Source organism: Myxocyprinus asiaticus, chromosome 34 (genome assembly GCF_019703515.2).
Source record: "Myxocyprinus asiaticus isolate MX2 ecotype Aquarium Trade chromosome 34, UBuf_Myxa_2, whole genome shotgun sequence".
Taxonomy (NCBI): Eukaryota; Metazoa; Chordata; class Actinopteri; order Cypriniformes; family Catostomidae; genus Myxocyprinus; species Myxocyprinus asiaticus.
The window spans coordinates 12,628,504-12,648,638 of record NC_059377.1 but is presented as its reverse complement, the minus strand read 5'-3'; the positions used below and the strand labels follow the sequence as shown (position 1 = coordinate 12,648,638).

The window sequence follows — 20,135 nt, the reverse complement described above, 5'->3', positions numbered from 1 at the left end:
GGTCCAAAACAGCATGCGATTCAATCACTTCAACCACATTCGGAGGTGGTAAGACACACATGTGACCGCATAACATCGGTAGAGTAAATGCTAATGTGTCCTGATTCATCCCTGACGACAGAGAGAAAAGTCTGTCTACTCACCAACTTTCCAAGCTATGTGCAACATCCAATCAGAGAATTTGGTAAAGCTATTTTGTGCTTATAAATGACTTTTTTGTCCTCTATCAACATGCAGTAACACACTGACTTAGTTAGTGATGTATGTAGTCACAAAATTATCTACTGAAGAATATTCTTACCTACTGGAAAGAATAAGCTTTTCTTAGAAGTGCAAATACTGAACAGGTTCTAAAAGAACGTCTTCCTCTTACCTTGACACTAGGCATGTATTTGGAGAAGCGCTCATACTCTTTGCTGATCTGGAATGCCAGCTCTCGGGTATGACACATCACCAACACCGATACCTGTATTTGAGCCATTATTTGTTACCCCCAAATTGTGGAATATTCCACAAAGTATGCTCAGAAAGATTAGTTACTTCTCAGAGCATCAGAAAGGGAGCTGTTACCTGACCAGTCACTGGCTCCAGCTGTTGAAGGGTGGCCAACACAAAGACAGCTGTCTTCCCCATTCCAGACTTGGCTTGACATAAGACATCCATCCCCAAGATCGCCTGAGGAATGCATTCATGCTGGACTGAGAGAGAATAACATAAATATATTCTTATTTCAAAATCTAACTCAAGCGATAGACCTCATATGTACCCATAAATCTGTGACTGAAAGGCTATTATTTGGAATTGCTCACCCTCAGATGGATGCTCAAAGCCACAGTCCACTATGGCTCTAAGGAGTTCGGGTTTTAGTAGAAAATCCCTGAATCCTGAGGAATGAATGGACACATATGACCCTTTGACTCCTTCCTTCCAGATGGATATGGCACCTTCATGGTGCCCGAGTTCTGCATCCCCAGTGCCTCCTGCATCCACCTCATCCTCCTCGTAGTCTAAAAGTTCGTTCTCAACGTCGTTCTCAGTCATCCTGCTGAGAGACTGAAAGATAGTTTGGATAATTCATGTAATAATAATATTTCAACCATTTAAACTCCAAGAACGCTTTAAAATGCATAACAAGAAACAAGAGAATACATAAATAAAAGAATACAAAAAGAAGCAACATGAACACAGTACTTAGAAATACACAAGTAACAATGCCTCCAGCCTTGAAAGTACATTGTTTCATTATTCTGGAGATTTAACACATTTTTGGTTTATAAAGAACGATTTTTAAGGGATTACATAAATAAATGAACAGATTTGGAATAAACATGTTGCAATAACTAAGAGCTCTTTCTGTCATTCTTATATCTATTATATCAGCAACACTTAATAAGGTTCCATTCGTTAACATTAGTTAATGCATTAGGTATCATGAACAAACAATTAACAAAATATTTTTTACGGCATTTATAAAATATTTGTTAATGTTAGTTAATCAAAACACAATTGTTCATTGTTAGTTCATAGTGCATTATATAATGTTAACAAAAACAACTTTTGATTTTTAAAATGTATTACTATATGTTGAAATGAACATTAACTAAGATTTATAAATACTCTAAAAGTATTGATCATTGTTAGTTCATGTTAACTAATGACAATAAATGGAACCTTATTGTAAAGAGTTTATATATATATATATATATATATATATATATATATATATATATATATATATATATATATATCACACACACACTGGCGGCCAAAAGTTTGGAATAATGTACAGATTTTGCTGTTTCGGAAGGAAATTGATACTTTAATTCACCAAAGTGGCATTCAACTGATCACAAAGTATATTCAGGACATTACTGATGTAAAGAAACAGCACCTTCACTATTTGAAAAGTCATTTTTGATCAAATCTAGACAGCAGCCATCACTCCAACACCTTATCCTTGAGTAATCATGCTAAATTGCTAATTTGACACTAGAAAATCACTTGTCATTATATCAAACACAGCTGAAAGCTATTTGGTTCATTAAATGACGCTTAACATTGTATTTGTGTTTGTTTTTGAGTTGTCACAGTATGCAATAAACTGGCATGTCTTAAGGTCAATATTAGGTCAAAAATGGCAAAAAAGAAACAGCTTTCTCTAGAAACATCGTCAGTCAATCATTGTTTTGAAGGCTATACAATGCTTAAAATTGCCAACAAACTTTCTTTTTTCATACAAAGGTGTACACTACAGTCTTCAAAGACAAAGGACAACTGGCTCTAACAAGGACAGAAAGAGATGTGGAAGGCTTGATGTACAACTAAACAAGACGATAAGTACATCAGAGTCTCTAGTTTGAGAAACAGATGCCTCACATGTCCTCAACTGACAGCTTCATTGAATTCTACCCGCTCAACACCAGTTTCATGTACAACAGTAAAGAGAAGACTCAGGGGTGCAGGCCTTATGGGAAGAATTGCAAAGAAAAAACCACTTTTGAAACAGAAAAACAAAAAGAAAAGGTTAGAGTGGGCAAAGAAACACAGACATTGGACAACAGATAATGTGAAAAGAGTGTTATGGATCTGAACCCCATTGAGCTTTTGTGGGATCAGCTAGACTGTAAGGTGCGTGAGTAGTGCCCGACAAGACAGCCACATCTATGACAAGTGCTACAGGAAGTGTGGGGTGAAATGTCACCTGAGTATCTGGACAAACTGACAGCTAGAATGTCAAGGATCTGCAAAGCTGTCATTGCTGCACGTGGAGGATTTTTTGATGAGAACTCTTTGAAGTAGTTTAAGAAGTTCTGAACTTTTTTTTCAAATTGTAATAGTAATTTTTCACGTTATTAATGTCCTGACTATATATTGTGATCAGTTGAATGCCACTTTGGTGAATAAAAGTACCAATTTCTTTCCATAAGAGCAAAATCTGTAAATTATTCCAAACTTTTGGCCGCCAGTGTGTATATATACACTAAGCAGCACTAAAAACACTACAATTACATATTCGCAGTTTTAAGTAGCTATACATTTACATTAAATGTAATATTTTATGTTAAATATGATTTAAGAGAGCAGTTCGCATTAAACTCATTAAAATATGATTTAGTTGTGATTGTTAGCTGTAGCTTAACCATTTAGCCCAAGATCTGCAACGGGACAAAACACTGACTCTAAAACAAACTGCTGTGTGTTTGATGACGGACAGTAGAATATATTATCACTTCCCATGTTGATTTTTATTTTTCTCGGATAAAATGATCGTAATTACCTCGGAAAAACTGTATGAAGCAGTTTGTGAATTGCAATACACCTGCTGGATACGTTGAAGATGACGTCACTGACCTGCGTCGAATACGTGGATGAAGGACCCCGATCAGCAGCTTGAGAAACTGCACGAACGGCGTTAATAGAAGTAATTGTGTTTTGCATTATAAGTGACTTTAGAGAGCCTTAATAAGTACGTTATGGTTATAAACGTGTTGCATGTTTTTAGCTTCTGTTTAGTTGCCGACGTGCTGCTAACATCTCTTGTTTTGAATGCGAATACCTCTGTGAAGTTTTTCAGCAACGTCATGTCTGCTATTTGTCACAGTGTTAAATACGCCAGCCTAAAGCAACAAAGGTTTGTGATAAATTAGGAAGTCTCTCTCTATTGTCTGAAGTCACAGGTCAAGTCATCAAGTCATCAGTGGTGTTTAATCCTTTGAATCAGAGTTCAAGTGCTGTTGAGTGGAAGAGGATGCAGAATTGAAGGGGCCAGTGGTAAGTTATTTTAAAATACAATTATTCAACCTTGAATACAATCGACTCTGTGTCATCATGCAATATTTAGGATTAATAAAACCTGGACATTTTCTCCTGGTAGCCTAATGATCTTCCGCAAACTTTTGATCAGATTGACCAGAAATGCTCCAGCTGAAATAAAGGAGGAATGGTGTATCACACAAGACAGATGAGATCTGCTGATGAAGGGCAGACAGTCTTTTTCACCTGTATACACTGCAGGTAATTAACATCTTGTGCAGTCGGACTTGTTTGTTTAAATAGAAATATCAATTTTAAAAATTTCAAAATGTGGCAGTGTTTCACATCCAGCAGTAAATCTGAAAACTGTCATCAAAATCATTTGCTTAGCTAATGCAATCAATTGTATAGCAAATTAATAGTTTTTATCTCTGATAATCAATAACATTTTAACTGCCACTTCTTATATACAGTGTAGATAAACAGATGTGCATTTTTATTATTGCTTTGCTCTACAGGTACCAAGAAATACAAAAAGATTAATGAGAAAGTTCTTCACCTGCCCTGTTGTCATTTGTAGTTATTGGTCATCATCAGAATGAAAAATCGCAGTATTGTAAATTGTGTTAAATGTCTCAGATCAATAATCAGGTATTTATAATTTTGTTAAGCAAATACATTTTATCTGCATGTAGTTTTATTAAAAGCAAAATCAAGTGTTTGTGTGCATTTGGTGGGAAAGCTGCTGCTTCTGTAGTGCGCAAATTCTTCAGTTTATTAAAACTGCACGTGCTGTTTAAATAAATATGAGTATATAAGAGTTTTAAAACCTATATCACTGTTTTGTTTTTGTTTGTTTTTTTGGCGGAGTCATAATTTGATTTTTATATGAAAGCTACACATTTTCAGAATGCCAGCTTTAAAGTGTTATATATTTTAAGAAGCTTTTAAAGCAGAAGAGTAACTTTTTCTGTTAAAATACTTTCTCTTATCCCAGCATAATATGCTGAGACAACTGTAAGTAAGCCATACATAGGTTAATTTTATCGAAAACTGTAAACGCCGTGTTTCTGTTGACGCTATGAAAATGGCTCTGTTTTGAGAGCCGCTTAGACCCGCCCCAACAACGTTACTCAACCAATGGCGTGAGTTGGGGGCGGGACTCTCTTTGTTTGACCAACGGGAGGCGTGTTCAGAAAGCTGTTTTTATTTTTGCAATTCCGTTTGGTGGCGCTAGTGGCGCAGAAATGAAACATGGGTTTAGCCAGAAAAAGAAAAAGTACAATTGAGCGGATTTAACCCTCTCCAAACACATCGCATCAACCAATCAGACTGACCGCTTGGGCGATCACGTGATTATTCAACATGGCTCCTTTCTAGTCGCACTGACTGACTGAATGAATGCATATAAATAAAGAAATCTGAACACGTTAATTAATGGGCAATTTTTTGCCCACTGACGCCCGTCAAATAAGTTGAGCCTACTTCCTTTATACGAAATATGTTTAAGGTGAAAAGTACGATATTTCAGCGACACATTGAAGAGGAATTTAGCTCTGAAGTTTCTTGTGTATATGCATAAATTGTACATTGTTTGCTTTATTGCTGTTGTTTTCTGATATCAATATCAATGTGTATTGTTTACATAAGCCACTGATTGCGTACTAACGTCTGTCAGATCTGCCTGTATGTCTGAATGTCAAATCATTGTGCAGCATTGTAACATTATGCACCACATCACAACAGTCTTTGCAGAATTTTTGGACCAACATTCAGTGACACTGAACAGATGAACAACATTGATACTGTATATCTCTCATCTTAACCTAGCAATAGGTTGTACTGTACATGTAATATTTTGTATCCTGACTAATATCTTGTTTACAGATGAAGCTTCGAGTGCAGCTGCAGTGTAAGAACTTACATGAGTACCTGAGGGAACTGAGTCCAGAGATCCTCGACAGACTCTACAATCATCCCGCAACATGTCTGGCCGTCTACAGGTCCATCTGCATTCAGTGTTTAAGAATGTGCCTGTTCAGAATTTATATAATCGATTCTTAAAGAAACACTAGCTTAGTACACATGCAACCATATTTATTTTCTGTATAAAAAAAAAATCCTGAAATTTGCATACAGGGAACTTCCAGGATTGGCAAAGAATTATGTAATGCGGATGCTGTTTTTAGACCACCCTCTTCCACAGGCCGTGGTCGCACTGTGGGTTAAGAAAGACAGTCAAAAGTGAGTACAGTATGAGTGTTTTTTTCCATACAATATCCCTTAAAGGTTAGTTCAAGCAAAAATAAAAATTCTCTCATCATTTACTCATCCACATGCCATCCCAGATGTGTATGACGTTCTTTCTTCTGATGAACACAAATGAAGATTTTTAGAAGAATATTTCAGCTCTGTTGGTCATACAATGCAAGTGAATGGTGACCAGAACTTTGAAGCTCCAAAAATCAAATAAAGGCAGCATAAAAGTAATCCATACAACGTCAGTGCTTTTAATCCATGTCTTCAGAAGTGATTCTTTTGGTTTTGGATGAAAACGGAGCAAAATATAATTTATTTTTTACTATAAATCTTCAAAGTGAAGGAATGATGAATCCGCACTCAAATATGGGCTAAATCTCACACCAGTTTATCTATACAGAGGCCCCAATAGAGTAAAAAATGTGCAAAAAAAGTGCCAAGTGCAGCAGCAAAACGTTTTCGGGTTTACCCCCTTCATCAATGATAAACACCCATGAGCGCGCACACCTGCAATCATTTATAGTACAAGCCTTTACTGTTAAAATACTAATATTAAGCATGTAACTGGTCAAAAGTCAAGACACGTAGTTATAGACATTCCAAGAAACATTGCTTGTATCTATAAATAAAAACATTAAATTTTAGGATCAAATATACATTATTTCCCATTGATATAAAAAAGAAATTTTTGTACATTGATATAGAAAGGACATTTTTTACAGCCCCATTGTTTCTAGTTTTCATCCATTAATTGTTGGTCTAGACTACGGTATATACGCATACACATGTACACAGCAATCAACCTTGTACAGTTCTGTATTTCAATCTACCAAAAATAACCCAAAGAAAGATCTTCATTCATTCCCAGAGGATAGATTGAATTCAAAACAAAAATCCATCTACATTCCCTCTGTAAGAGTCTACGTTCATATTCCCTCCTTTACGGTGACGTTTAATTTGTTCAATCACTAGAAAGTTCAATTCAGAAACGGAGTGATTCACCTCACTAAAACGACGTGCAATGGGAGATTTTTGGTCGTCTCTTCTTATCAAACTCATATGTTTAATGATGCGTGTTCTGATCTGTCTGTTTGTTACAAGGACATGAAAGTAAATAAATCCCGTTTTCAGAAGCACATGTGGCAAATTGTTTGATGTTATATGTACGGCCTGTTATAGAACTTTCTCCTACGTACATTCTTACACGCAGCACAGTTAAGACAAGGGAAAAAACAATGTCTTTCCTTAAACGACCATCTGTCACATTCCATGTGGTAAAGGTATTGGATTTAAAAAGGTGAGGATCAAAAAATAATGTAGAGCATTATGTTTGGTGCAACGTTATTTGCCACATTACTTTAAATCTTGACATCAGCAGTCTCCTTAGCGATCATGATATCAAGCTTGATTACACTTTCTTCTGCCATATAGCGCTCTGCACATGCGTCATGCACTAGGAAGTGTAATCGAGCTCGAAATCAAGATCGTGCCTAGAGACTGCAATGACACGATGTAGTCAAAAATGAGTAACATTTTGGTCCGTTTTCAGCCAAAACCGCTTTGATCACTTCAGAAGACATGGATTTAACCACTGGAGTTTTATGGATTACTTTTATGCTGCCTTTATGTGCTTTTTGGAGCTTCAAAAGTTTGGTCACTATTCACTTGCATTGTATAGACCTACAGAGCTGAAATATTCTTCTACAAATCTTTGTGTTCAGCAGAAGAAAGAAAGTCAAACACATCTGGGATGGCATGAGGATGAGTAAATTATATGAGAGTTTTGGATTAACTATTCCTTTAATGTGATGTATATGTCTATTTTTTTATTCGGCAACATTCAGAAAAAAGTGATTTTGATAAGTCAATCTCTGCATTCTGCGAACATGTATTTTTATATATTGACTGCTAATCTGTATAATTGACCGCTTTCCCATGCAACCGATTTTCTGCATAACTCCTCACACTCTTCCCACAAAATAATAGCATGAACTCAAATTAATATTTCATGTCCATTATTTTTGGTAAGTAGCTGTGTAATAAGCAGGATAAACCCCTTCATACAAGAGCTCTCCACTTTGTGTTGGGCTCAGAGTCCCTTACAGGATCAATTCGGTGCAATATCCCTTATGTAAATGTCACTCTCTCTTTTACCAGTGCCCATGATCAGTGTGTGTCTGTGTTAACTGGCCTACGGCTGTGGCACAGTCAGCAGCTTCAGGGTGGACTCCAAGGCTTTGTGCTTAACCCTGTGTTTAAAGATAACCTGAGGATAGCACTGCTGGGCGGGTGAGGAGCACAGATTAGAAGGAGAACCATCATAGTGATGCACACCTACAATTCTGATGATTATCTCCAGCAGTTATTCAGTCGATCAGTGTTCTCCTTTCTTGTCAGGGGTAAACCGTGGGCAGATGAGGGCAGCTGTCTGGGTCCTGATCGCCATGCAAGGGATGTAGAGAGTCTCGACCGCTATGCAATGGAGCGATGGGAGGTCATCCTTCACTTCATGGTGGGCTCACCCAGCGCTGCTGTCAGCCAGGATCTGGCACAGCTCCTCATAAAGGCTGGGCTCATGAGGAGGTATTGCAAATGGTTTCCACCAAAGTAGGTAAAATAAGAAGGGTGGATAAATAATGATGTTGTTGATGTTCTTTATCTTTCAGTGAGGCTGGTGAAGCTCCTTATATCACTTCAGCAGGGTTTCAGTTTCTGCTACTAGACACGGCATCTCAGCTGTGGTACTTCACTCTGCAGTACCTCAACACAGCACAAGTCAGTGCACTCATAATCAGTACAATATGTTTTCCATTCACAGGGTTCCCATAGTTATGGAAAACCTGGGTATATCAATGCATTTTAAAATGAGAATTTCTTGACTGGGAGTAAGTTCATAGAAATTAATACAATCTTAAAGAGGCATGGAAATTGCTGTAGACCAAGTCAGCTGACTTAATAAGTTAGACAACTCTGCATGACGCTCCAATGCGTAATTGGCATGGTAATTGCTTTTCTGACATATCTGAAAACAAGGCAAGAAAGTTTTCTTCCCATGTTGCTAACTTTACATAACAGAAGACTAGAACTGGAAGCAGCGTCCTGAGATTTTTAAGTTGTGTAAATGTACTAGTTTCCTGCCCATTTCTTCTCCAATAACTAGACATTTCTGGATGAGAGAGGTGTTTCTTAATCCAATTGTAACAGTAGTCAGATTCCAATGTTTACATGAAAACAATTATTCTTTTATTTAATGGATTATTAAAGGAATAGTTCACCCCAAAACCAAAGTTCTGTCATAATTTCCTCATTGTCGTTACAAACATGTGTGACTTTTTCTTATGCTAAACACAAAATGTGTTTAAATTAATGTTGCATGCAGTCTTTTCAGTACAATGACAGTTGATAGTGCCTCATTTTATAGTTAAAAAATGACCCAAAAGTCTTCAGAATGCCTGTGATTGTTTTTTGTAAGAAGCAACGTGACATTTAAATCATTTTTATGTGAAAATTAGGGATGGCCATTTAAAAAAATAAAAATCAAATAATTGTAGTCGAGTAAAAAACGGAGTTATCGATTACTCGTAAGTTAAATAACAAGTGTGACACATATGAGAAATGTATGTTTTGTTTTATTCAGAAACATTACCAAGAACAGTTTTAAAATTAGGTAACTTCGTCAAACTATGCTGAAATGATCAATAGCCTATGCATTAATAAAAAAGAACAAAGAAAAAAAGATTTAAAGGTAAAAAAACATTTGCATAGAAACCAATGCTGACAGCATTAGGGCAGTGGTTCCCAAGCTTTTTTAAACTACGGCACCCCTTTATGGTGTTTTTTTCCCCCACGGCACCCCAACCACTGAAAAATAAACAAATATGCTTTTGAAAACACTTCGTAGAAGTTTTATTTTAATATATATATTAAAAAAAAAAAAAAAAAAAAAAAAAAATAGGGGCAGTGGTAGCTCAGCGGTTAAGGCTCTGGGTTACTGATCAGAAGGTCGGGGGTTCAAGCCCCAGCACTGCCAAGATGCCACTGTTGGGCCCTTGAGCAAGGCCCTTGACCCCATCTGCTCCAGGGACGCCGTATCATGGCTGACCCTGCACTCTGACCCCAGCCTAGCTGGGATATGTGAAAAAAAGAATTTCACTGTATATGTGCAAAATGTATAATGTGTGATAAATAAAGAAAATTATAATTATAAATAAAAAAAAGTAGCCTTTAAGCTTTTAAAGTAATTATTCAAGAGCCGGTAATAAAATAAACAGTGCTTTAAATTTTTCAGTAACCGCAACAATTAATCATTACAAAAATAATAATATAAAACAATAAAGTAATCTAATGCAAAATATTTAAATTGTTTACTGTAAACAATCTTTACTATGTGATTATTGGATGTCACATGTTTTCATTTCATGTTGTTGTTATTAGTGGTAAATGAGTTTTTCAATGGCCGATGCTGATACATACTGATATCTAGAGAGCAGGATGGCTGATATAAATGCCAATAAACATTATATATGGTAACAACAGCACATTTCTGAAGTGAAACAAACACTATTTTATGCAATATTTATTCAAATTTGGATAAACTTTATAAGAAAAAACCTTGAAAACAAAGTGTTGACTATCCATTGAAAAATATATTGGTAGATTTTGGTACTGAAACAAGGGAAAGTTAATACTCTTGTTAATCGGCCAAACGAATACGGTTTTCAGCCGATGCCGATAATCGCAAAACGGCCAAATATCGGCCGATTAATTGGCCTGGCTGTATATCAGTCTATCAGTAGTTATTCAGGAAAACAAGTGATGAAAGTTGGCTTTTTATAAAATGCACTTCGTCATGTTCAGAGATTTAACGCACAAACACTCATGCTGGTCTGATAAGCTTCAGAGTTTCTCATACCGCTTCACAGATTTTTCCACCATAAAAGCAGATTTCCACCATGAAATCAGATTTGGGGCAGTGGTGGCTCAGCAGTTAAGGCTCTGGGTTACTGATCAGAAGGTCAGGGGTTCAAGCCCCAGCACCGCCAAGATGCCACTGTTGGGCCCTTGAGCAAGGCCCTTGACCCTATCTGCTCCAGGGGCGCCGGATCATGGCTGACCCTGCACTCTGACCCCAGCTTAGCTGGTATATGTGAAAAAAAAGAATTTCAGTGTATATGTGCAAATGTATAATGTGTGATAAATAAAATTATAAATTATTATAGATCCTCTTCTGTTGGTTTGCATGACTCTAACAAGAACTAATACAAATAGAGTAGAATTCAAAAAGAACAAGTATTGCTAGTGTTACACTAGACTTTGCTTTTAAAAACTTAGATGCCATGATATCTTCTCTCATCCAACACCTTGACGACACACATCCACAGCACCCCCAGTGAACTCAGTTGTAACTGCAAGATTTGGAGAGAGATTCTCAGGGAAAGTACAGTACAATTCAGCGCTGCTCACAGCAGACATATGTGCAAAGAAAAATCCACTTGTAACATTCAAGTAGTGCTTTTAGTAGTCAACTAGCTGGTGCAGAACGAGTACTTGATTAGTCAATTACTCATGCACATCCCTAGATACAATTTTGACGTCCAGTGCTTGTTACTCACCAAAAACTATCGACTGCCTTCATTAGACTTGGAATATGACACACAAGTCACATGGACTACTTTTATACTACTGCTTTTGTCAACCTGCAATATTTATTAAAACATCTCCTATTGTGTCCCTAAAGAGAAAGTCATACGGGTTTGGAACGACATGAGGGAGTAAATTTTGACAGAATTAGAATTTTTGGGTGAAGTGTGGCTTAAAGACCTCCTGAATCAGTTAGAATTTTCTTTCGCATCACGCTCAGTCATGCTCATTTTTTTTTTCTAAATGAAGTTTTTGCATTTTGATTTAAGGTTTTTATTCTGATTGAGCTATTAGTTGAATCATTAATGGATTATGTGGCTGCATGTATACATGGCTATTGTGATTAGTTTATTTAAATGTAAGTGTCTTGGAAAGTATGGTTCTACATCCTTATTAACAGTGTGCTCTCTCTCTTTCTATAATAGTCAAGAGGTATGGACCTGGTGGAGATTCTTTCCTTTTTGTTCCAGTTGAGTTTTTCCACTCTTGGTAGGGTGAGTATTGTTTTTCAAAATGTTAAGAATAGCTCTCAGACTTTTTAGTCATAGATCAAAGCTATTTCTTAGTATCATAATTAAAGAATTCAGGTTCATTCTGACATACAAACGAGGTCAGTTGTGTTATTTTGCTCACTTTGTTATTTAATGATGTTTCTTTGTGAAGTTTGACGTTAATTTTCCTTTGAAAACTACAGGATTATTCTGTGGAGGGAATGAGTGAGTCTCTACTCACATTTTTGCAGCATCTGCGAGAGTTTGGCCTGGTTTTCCAAAGAAAGGTCTGTCATTGAGTACTCAAAAAAGGAATATGCACAGGATTCCTATTTTAATCTCTATCATATTCTAAAAAAAATACATAGCTAAAAGATAATTTTACAAAAATCTTTAAGTATCAAATAAGATCCAATTGGATACACTGAAAATGTTATTCTTCATACTATGGCCAGTTAAAAGAAACCGCACAGGGAGCTGTAGTTTTAAAATCCTGATTTTCTTTAATTTTCATTTTTGATCCTGCATTTTATCCTATTGGTAATCATACATGATTCCTTCAAAATCCATTGGGATCATTTGGGATTGCTTCCAAATTATGATAGAAATTCCATTTAGATTTATTTGCTTGGGACATGAGATAAATCCTGTTATAAGAATCTAACACTCAAGCTCATATTTTGTGTTAATGCAGTACATATGAATGCTGTGTATTGGAAAAAAGTTACTTTAAACACCTTGAGACGTAAAACAAAAGTTAAATTCGCCACTTAAACAGGTGTGCCTTGTATCTTGTCACAGAGGAAGTCAAGACGGTACTACCCAACAAGGTTGGCCATAACTCTTGCTGCGGGCGTCACAGTAAACCCTGCCTCTAGCTCTGCCTCTACACTGGGAGCCACACTCAGAACAGGAGACACAGGCTTCATCGTGGTAGAAACCAACTATCGCATCTATGCGTGCACAAGTATGAACACTACAACATCTGACTAGTCAAAGTTTAAATGGGTCATGAAATGCTCTTTTTTTTTTTTTTTTTAAATTATCTTCCCTGAGGTCCACTAATTTTAGTCAAGTTTTAAAATCCTAAAATTTGCAAAAAAAAGTTTTAAAATTTGCACTAAAACAGTCATAAATTATTAATATATGATAATTTTCCACCTTGTCTCTGCCCCTCTGTCTGAAACACTCTGTTTTGGCCCAAGCGCCTCCTTAAAACTTCAACGTAAACGCCCACTGTTATGATTGGCTAACATCGTGCAGCCCCTCAAATACAGCCATATTTGAAACTCAGTCGGAAGAGAATGAACAGGCTCCACAATATTATAAAACAAAATTTCAGGGTTTACACACAGCGCACATCCAACACATTGCATCCGAATAAATTAAACTGTTCATCTCAAACACAACTGTTAACTTTCAGCACCATAAAATATCACTGTCATGACATTTAATATATTCATGAGTTAAACTGTTTACTTACTGTTTTGCATCGGGTCCAAGTATTTTTAACTTCTTTCAATAACCATTCCTTTGTAAAGCTTGAATCATAGAATGACTGGTTCACAAGCAATCCACGCTGATATGAGCGAAAAAACTGCACAAACATAGTCCAAAGCATGGTGAATATATGCACACACATACAGTATCACATCGCTGGAAACGCAACAAATCGGTCAAAAACGTCCATCCAGTGCATATTTACAGACACGACAATTAAAAATAGCGCAGATGAGCGAAAGAGCACGTCCAGGACAGCAAGACCCTGAGCATCTGATGAAACTGATTGGCTCTCCTTTTCAGAGTTGTAACTTGACACCGCATCTTTTAAAAGCCACACCAGATACATGACAATGGTCAAAGATGTCTGTCTAGTGTATGTTTATATACAAAAATAATACGAAGTACTCCAGATGGGTCCCCTTTGGTGTTCAGGAATAGTGAGGCCACACTAGGCCTGTCTGTCCTGCTCTCTGTTTTCGAACTGAAGCGCCAGTGGGTGGCGCCAAGGATGTGATGATGTTAAGTAGGTGTTGGTGTTTTTTCACTGTAGAGGTGGTCATGAATTAATGGGCCCCCAAATAGAGAATGTTTTTGCAGCTTGGTTTCAATAAATGCTTTTATTGCATTGGGGATTGAGTTTTGAGTTCTGAAATATAGAGTATGTTTTTCTAGTAGAATGTCAAAATATCAAGGAAAATGTGATTCCTCATGACATAACCCATTTAAGAGTCACTGCACTGTATAAGGTCAGTCAATAACATTTTTTTTCTCTAGCTCTTTTTTTTTTTCTGTTTCAGACTCTGAGCTACAGATTGCACTGGTAGCTCTATTTAGTGAGATGCTGTATCGGTTTCCTAATGTGGTGGTTGCTCAGGTAACAAGAGAGTCTGTGCAGCAGGCAATTGCTAATGGCATTACTGCACAGCAGGTAAGGGGTCCATGCAGTCATTTTAAACAGGACCTGTGGCTCTGCTGATTAATTAATTGTATTTTTTAACTGTATTGACCTTTTATTTAATGTAATTTTCAGATAATTCACTTTTTAAGGACCCGAGCACATCCAGTAATGCTTAAACAGGTACCTGCAAACAGTTTTAACCATACCACTGTGTTTTTCTGTGTTCTTTGTCTTTACTGTATATATCACATTACAGGGCACAAAGACATGTTACATAATCTATCAGGACCCACTTTATATTACGTGTCTTTAACTACTATGCATGTAAGCATTTGCTACAATGTACTTATGTACATATGTGTTGTTACATTGTACTTTTAAAGTACCTGCATTTAATTACATCTGTAGTTACACAGTGAACCTTACCCCTAACCTTAAACATAATCCTACCCCAACTTTACCCTAATCCTAATCTTAACCCTAATCCTAAACCTAACCCCTAAACCTCAGTAGCAGCATATGTGAATTTTTCAGAACTTGCAGTTACACCATAAGTACGTTGTATTGTTTGTATTTTAATGTTAGTACATAGTAGTTAAAGACACCTAATATAAAGTGGGACCATCTGTTACCTAATTACATTGTCAAAATTAGGTTAAATATCATGTTTCTTGGTGTGTTCACACTTGTAGTTCGGTTCACTTGGTCCGGACCAAAAAAGAAAATGATACATTTAGTCCTGGTTCGCTTAGCATTCACACTGGCATTTTTAACACCGAACCTAAAGATACGAAACAAAAGGCATCAGGAAAAAGTCACAACCTGATTGGACAGCTTTTATGATGTATATTTTGCGACGGAACTTACCGAACATCCAAAAAAATGCTGGCTGCTGGGCTAAATGTGCTCGTTATATTTATATATGTATATATGGTGGTATTTTTACCAGCTGAGAACAAACGAAGAGCTAATAAAATGTGTAAAGGTGTCAGAACAGCCAGGAATTCCTCTGTTGCACACACAAATGAAGATATGCTGCAAGGACAGCTGACGGCGGTTCCGATGCCTGTACCGAACTGTAATGGGCAACATAGTTCCTATGATGAGAAGAACCAGGTATGCTTGAGGTCAGTATTACTTCCTGTTATTGTTCTGTTTAGACGTCTTTGGTCCATGCTACATTCATATATCAGTCGAACCACACCAGAGTTTGTTTGGAAGCGGACCGAGATCCACTATTCATGAGGTCTCGGTCCGCTTGTTTGGTGTGCACCAAGGTTCGGATGGCAGCGTTCACACTTGTTCAAATGAACCGCACTAACAGAGCAATCGCACCAGAGTTCGTTTTAATCGAACCAAACCTGCCAAGTGTGAACACACCCAATAGACAATGATCTATCCTTTGACAAACAGGTTTGGCTCAACCAGACTCTGATTCAGAGAAACTAGTGTGAAAATTGCACTAACTACTAAACAAAGGTTAAAAGCAGTTCTTTGAAGCCATTTTTCTCCATTTCCCTGTTGACGTAGTTGCTATATTTAGTCTTTGTAGGGCAGTAATTAAAAAGGGCTAAATTAAAAATGTACATGACCACATACTGTATTTTTCATGATGCTGAACCATAGTTGGTGTAGTGTGCCAGTAGTTGTGGTAAGTATAATTATATGGAAATTAATTGTTCTTGTGTTAAAAATCCCATTAATCCAATTAATTTAAACTCCCATTCATTCAAAATCTATTAATCCCATTAGTTTTCCCTTTAGGCGTATGTATCCCTGGTGTCTGATTCTACTCATGAAAATCCAATACTGCTGTGCAAATATTCACTGTTTCATATGTGAACATGTTTCTGTGTCTCATTCTGTCTTTAAGACCCCCGTCCTCCCCCCGGCCATCACAGATCAGATCAGACTGTGGGAGCTGGAGAAAGATCGCTTGCAGTTCACTGAGGGTGAGTGTGAGACCAGCTTGTAGTTGTGCAGGAAGATCAATATCATTCTAAGATTTGCACATGTAAGAAAGACAAAAGAATTGTACCTGAATTTTCCATAGCAAATTTACATTTTCTATTACCTCCGCTTATGCTTATATTTTTGATTACTAAATGATACCATTACATATAAAATACAGTATAATAATTATATGTATTATTTTATAATGATCACATTATGTATTATTTTTATTATTAAATGTACTATTAAACATTATTAATAGAGATGCACCTATACAAAATGTGTGTGGTGATACAATATCCGATTATTAAGAACAGCATCTGCCGATACCGATAGTTTGGTGGTGCTGCTTTTTATATGCTACCTTGTTTCAAATCCCTGATAATTAATTACACAACTTCGAAATAAATTGAAAATCATTTTACTCTCTATGTCTCTGTTTTTAAACAATCGACCAATGTCTAATAGTGTAGATAAATGCTTTTATCAGCTGATATCAATGTTTGGCTGAATCTCTATTGATTAAACTAAAGTGGTGGTCACACTACACTTCGCGCTCTATTCACTCCCATTCAAACGCATCCGAATACAGCAGAGCGGAAACGCAAGCTCATGCGAAGAAATTTCGTATGACGCTGCGTAGCAAAGTTCAAGCTTGGTGAACTCTGAAAAACACATTCGTATGACAAGAGGACACGCGACCAGTAGGAGGCTGAAATGTTACATGCTGACCTCTTGACTCAATTCAAAGGATACATATTTCAAAGCTGCAAGATTTATTGTTGCAGGAAGGTGAGAAGACAATATATTTTAACATTTTTAATGTAATATCATTTCATATCCTGGTCCATTGCGTTGTACAAAAATAAATTGCGTGCTCAAAGCCTGGTGTGACCGCCCCTTTACTGTTTTATTCTAATGTAGTTAACCTGTGGGAATGCCTTTTATTTTAATACAAAATAAAAAATATAGCCACAAGCGGCAATCATCGGGGTCCAAGCACATGTGAAGAAATAACCAAAATAATCAGAATTGACAGAAATGATCCAGTGGATGCTAAATTACACAAATTGACTATATAAAAGCTGCTGAAAGCTGATTGGTCGATGGCAGCAATGTTTTTAAAAAAATGCGACTGTCCTCATAGACCTTGATGACACCTTGGACAAATAAACTGCATGCAAAATTTCAAGTCGATCGGACCGACGATTCCATAGTTAGAGACATTTTTGTTTTTAACCATTATAGCGCCACCAAGAGGCAGAGGTGTGTAATATTTGTGTGTGTCCTCAGAATGACCTCATACATAAGTGTACCAAATTTGTTGATAATATCTCAGTCTCTTCAAGAGTTATAACCATTTTAGTAAAAGTGGCCATACCCATTATGAACGTTTTGGCAGATGACATATTACAATTTTACAATTCCTTTGATAGTTTTCATTTTGGGACTCCAGAGAATGTTTCTGCACTGGTTTGGTTCCATTTGGGCAAATGACCTACAACTAGTTCGAAAAAGTAATCTTTTAAAATTATCTTAAGTATTTATTGAACATTTTGTTTCAAACCAATGGTGCTTGAGGCAAAGTTGTTTAGAATGAGGAGGTTTACAGCATGGTCTGAATAACGTGTTTCTTTTTTAAACACAGTGGCATATACAACAATTTACATGCATGTAAAGCGCCATAGCACCTCCTGGTGGCCAATTTTTGTCAAATTTTGCACAGACCTCTTGGGCCAAGAGACAAATAGGCATACCAAGTTTAGTTCCGATCGGCCTTATTTAACCCTATATAAATGCTGCTGAAAGCTTATTGGTCGATGGCGGCCATGTTGTTAAAGATATGTGATTGTCCTCATAGACCTTGATGGCACCTTGGACAAAGACAGTGCATGCAAAATTTCAAGTCGATTGGACCAACGGTTCCATAGTTAGAGCCACTTATAGCTTTTTAATTATTATAGCGCCACCAAGACGCAAAGGTGTGCAACATTTTTTGTGTGTCCTCAGAATGAGCCCATACATATGTGTACCAAATTTGGTGATATCTCAATTCGTTCAAAAGTTATAACCATTTTAGTAAAATGGACACGGCCACTACGAACGTTTGGCGTACCGTTTGACGATAAATCAGAATTTCAAAATTCCTTTGATAGCTTTTCATATTGGGACTCTGCTGAATCATTCTGCACTGGTTTGGTTCCGATCGGGCAAGCGGCCTAGGACGAGTTTGTTTTGAATTTTTTTTCAAGCAATCCAAAATAGCAGGAAAACTAAGGGGTGGAGCAAAATTTTGGCAGGGGGTAAAACTCTTCGGCATGACGCAAGGAATCAGAGGAAAAAATTGCTTCTAGCCCTTACGATTCAAGGTTTATGGCCCAAAATGTGATTTTTGTTTGTTTTCTTCGCAATAGCGCCACCTAGTGTCTGACGGATGTGTGTCTGTACGCCTGAGTAGTGGGGGAGATTTGAAACCATCCTGCCAAGTTTGGCATCTCTACGACTTACGGTCTCTGACGCCCAGACACATTTAGGGCAGAAATAAAATAATAAGGAAATCGGAACAACTACAATAGGGTTCCTGCACCTTCGGTGCTTGGACCCCTAATAAAAAGTAGAAGAAAGAAATTGCATCTTGGTGATATCAAAGCATGGGGAATTTTTCCATTACTTGGATGGCCTGCAGGGTTCACTTTCTGAAATGTAAATGTCAGACTGCTCAGGAAGTATGTTAGTGAGATTTTACTCAAATAAAAAATTTGCATTGGATTAAGGTTTGGGGTCAGGTTTGAATTTGTTGGACAGGGACCCCTCAAGACCATATAAAATTGACTCGGTGATACATTCTGTGTCCTTTGAAAGTTTTGATGACAGTCAGTCTTGTGTAGCTACTATTTCACTGTTTTAATGAAACACTTAGAATCATGTAGATGTGAAATATCTTCTACTTTTTATAATTATAATACTCTTTTAGATGTGCATTTATTGTTTTTTCCCTTTTACACCTTTTTACATATGTTTTTTCCCCCCAGGAGTATTATACAACCAGTTTTTATCCCAGGCTGATTTTGAAGTGCTACGGGATAGGGCTCAAGTAAATAACTTTATCCATTTGTATATATGGTACATTTGTATTATAACCACCAACAATCAGTGTCCTCTACATTACATTAACTCTACAGTAATATAACTCTTTGACAGCTTCTAGCAAGTGTACTGACAGTAAAACCTCTGTCCTGCAGGGTTTAGGTGTATTGGTGTGGCAGAACCCCGCTCACAGGGTCATGGTGGTATCGCCACATGGACACAGCGAGGTCAAGAGATTCTGGAAAAGACAGAAGAGTCATATGTAAAGAAAAAACATTGTAGAAGAGACCTAAAAATTGACTTCGCTTGAAGGCTCTGAGAATAACACAAACCCACTGTATACAGTCTCATCACAGAGTTATTGCTTATATAGATGGACAGAGGACAAACCTTTGATGTGGAGGAAAAGCTACCTGTTTTCATGCATTTAACTACTCTAATATTAATCTAAAAAATCACCTTGTTTTCCAAAGCTTTGATATTTACAAAGCTGCTTTTACTAGATTACTTGTTTGTGTCTGAGGAAAATTGACAAAAATAAATACAGTTTA

At 36.9% G+C, this 20,135-nt stretch overlaps 2 protein-coding genes across 10 annotated transcripts in view; one reads left to right on the top strand and one right to left on the bottom strand.

The window, feature by feature from the left end:
• LOC127425469 (spliceosome RNA helicase DDX39B-like) overlaps positions 1 to 3,400 on the bottom strand; it is a 16,287-nt gene extending 12,887 nt beyond the window's left edge. Inside the window, exons 1-4 of the mRNA XM_051671522.1 lie at positions 3,278 to 3,400; positions 810 to 1,053; positions 571 to 698; positions 374 to 466 (exon numbers count right to left, since the gene is read on the bottom strand). Of these exons, the coding sequence (XP_051527482.1) occupies positions 374 to 466; positions 571 to 698; positions 810 to 1,041 (453 nt within the window). The 5' untranslated portion in view covers positions 1,042 to 1,053; positions 3,278 to 3,400. The remainder of the gene's footprint in view (positions 1 to 373; positions 467 to 570; positions 699 to 809; positions 1,054 to 3,277) is intronic.
• LOC127425464 (general transcription factor IIH subunit 4-like) lies at positions 3,373 to 20,135 on the top strand. 9 transcript variants are annotated; one of them, XM_051671494.1, is made up of 17 exons: positions 3,373 to 3,421; positions 3,672 to 3,771; positions 3,905 to 4,014; positions 4,272 to 4,404; positions 5,641 to 5,756; positions 5,893 to 5,997; positions 8,170 to 8,301; positions 8,410 to 8,595; positions 8,679 to 8,787; positions 12,078 to 12,146; positions 12,347 to 12,430; positions 12,945 to 13,110; positions 14,444 to 14,574; positions 14,677 to 14,724; positions 16,418 to 16,496; positions 19,530 to 19,591; positions 19,740 to 20,135. In XM_051671494.1, exons 4-17 carry the CDS (start codon positions 4,384 to 4,386, stop codon positions 19,848 to 19,850), a joined length of 1,419 nt encoding a protein of 472 aa, XP_051527454.1. In that variant the 5' UTR covers positions 3,373 to 3,421; positions 3,672 to 3,771; positions 3,905 to 4,014; positions 4,272 to 4,383; the 3' UTR covers positions 19,851 to 20,135. The 9 variants fall into 9 exon arrangements, 8 of the variants coding, with proteins under 8 accessions (XP_051527454.1, XP_051527458.1, XP_051527457.1 ...); XM_051671498.1 differs by having other exon boundaries at positions 3,875 to 4,014; XM_051671497.1 differs by lacking the exon at positions 3,373 to 3,421 and adding an exon at positions 3,486 to 3,631 and having other exon boundaries at positions 3,722 to 3,771.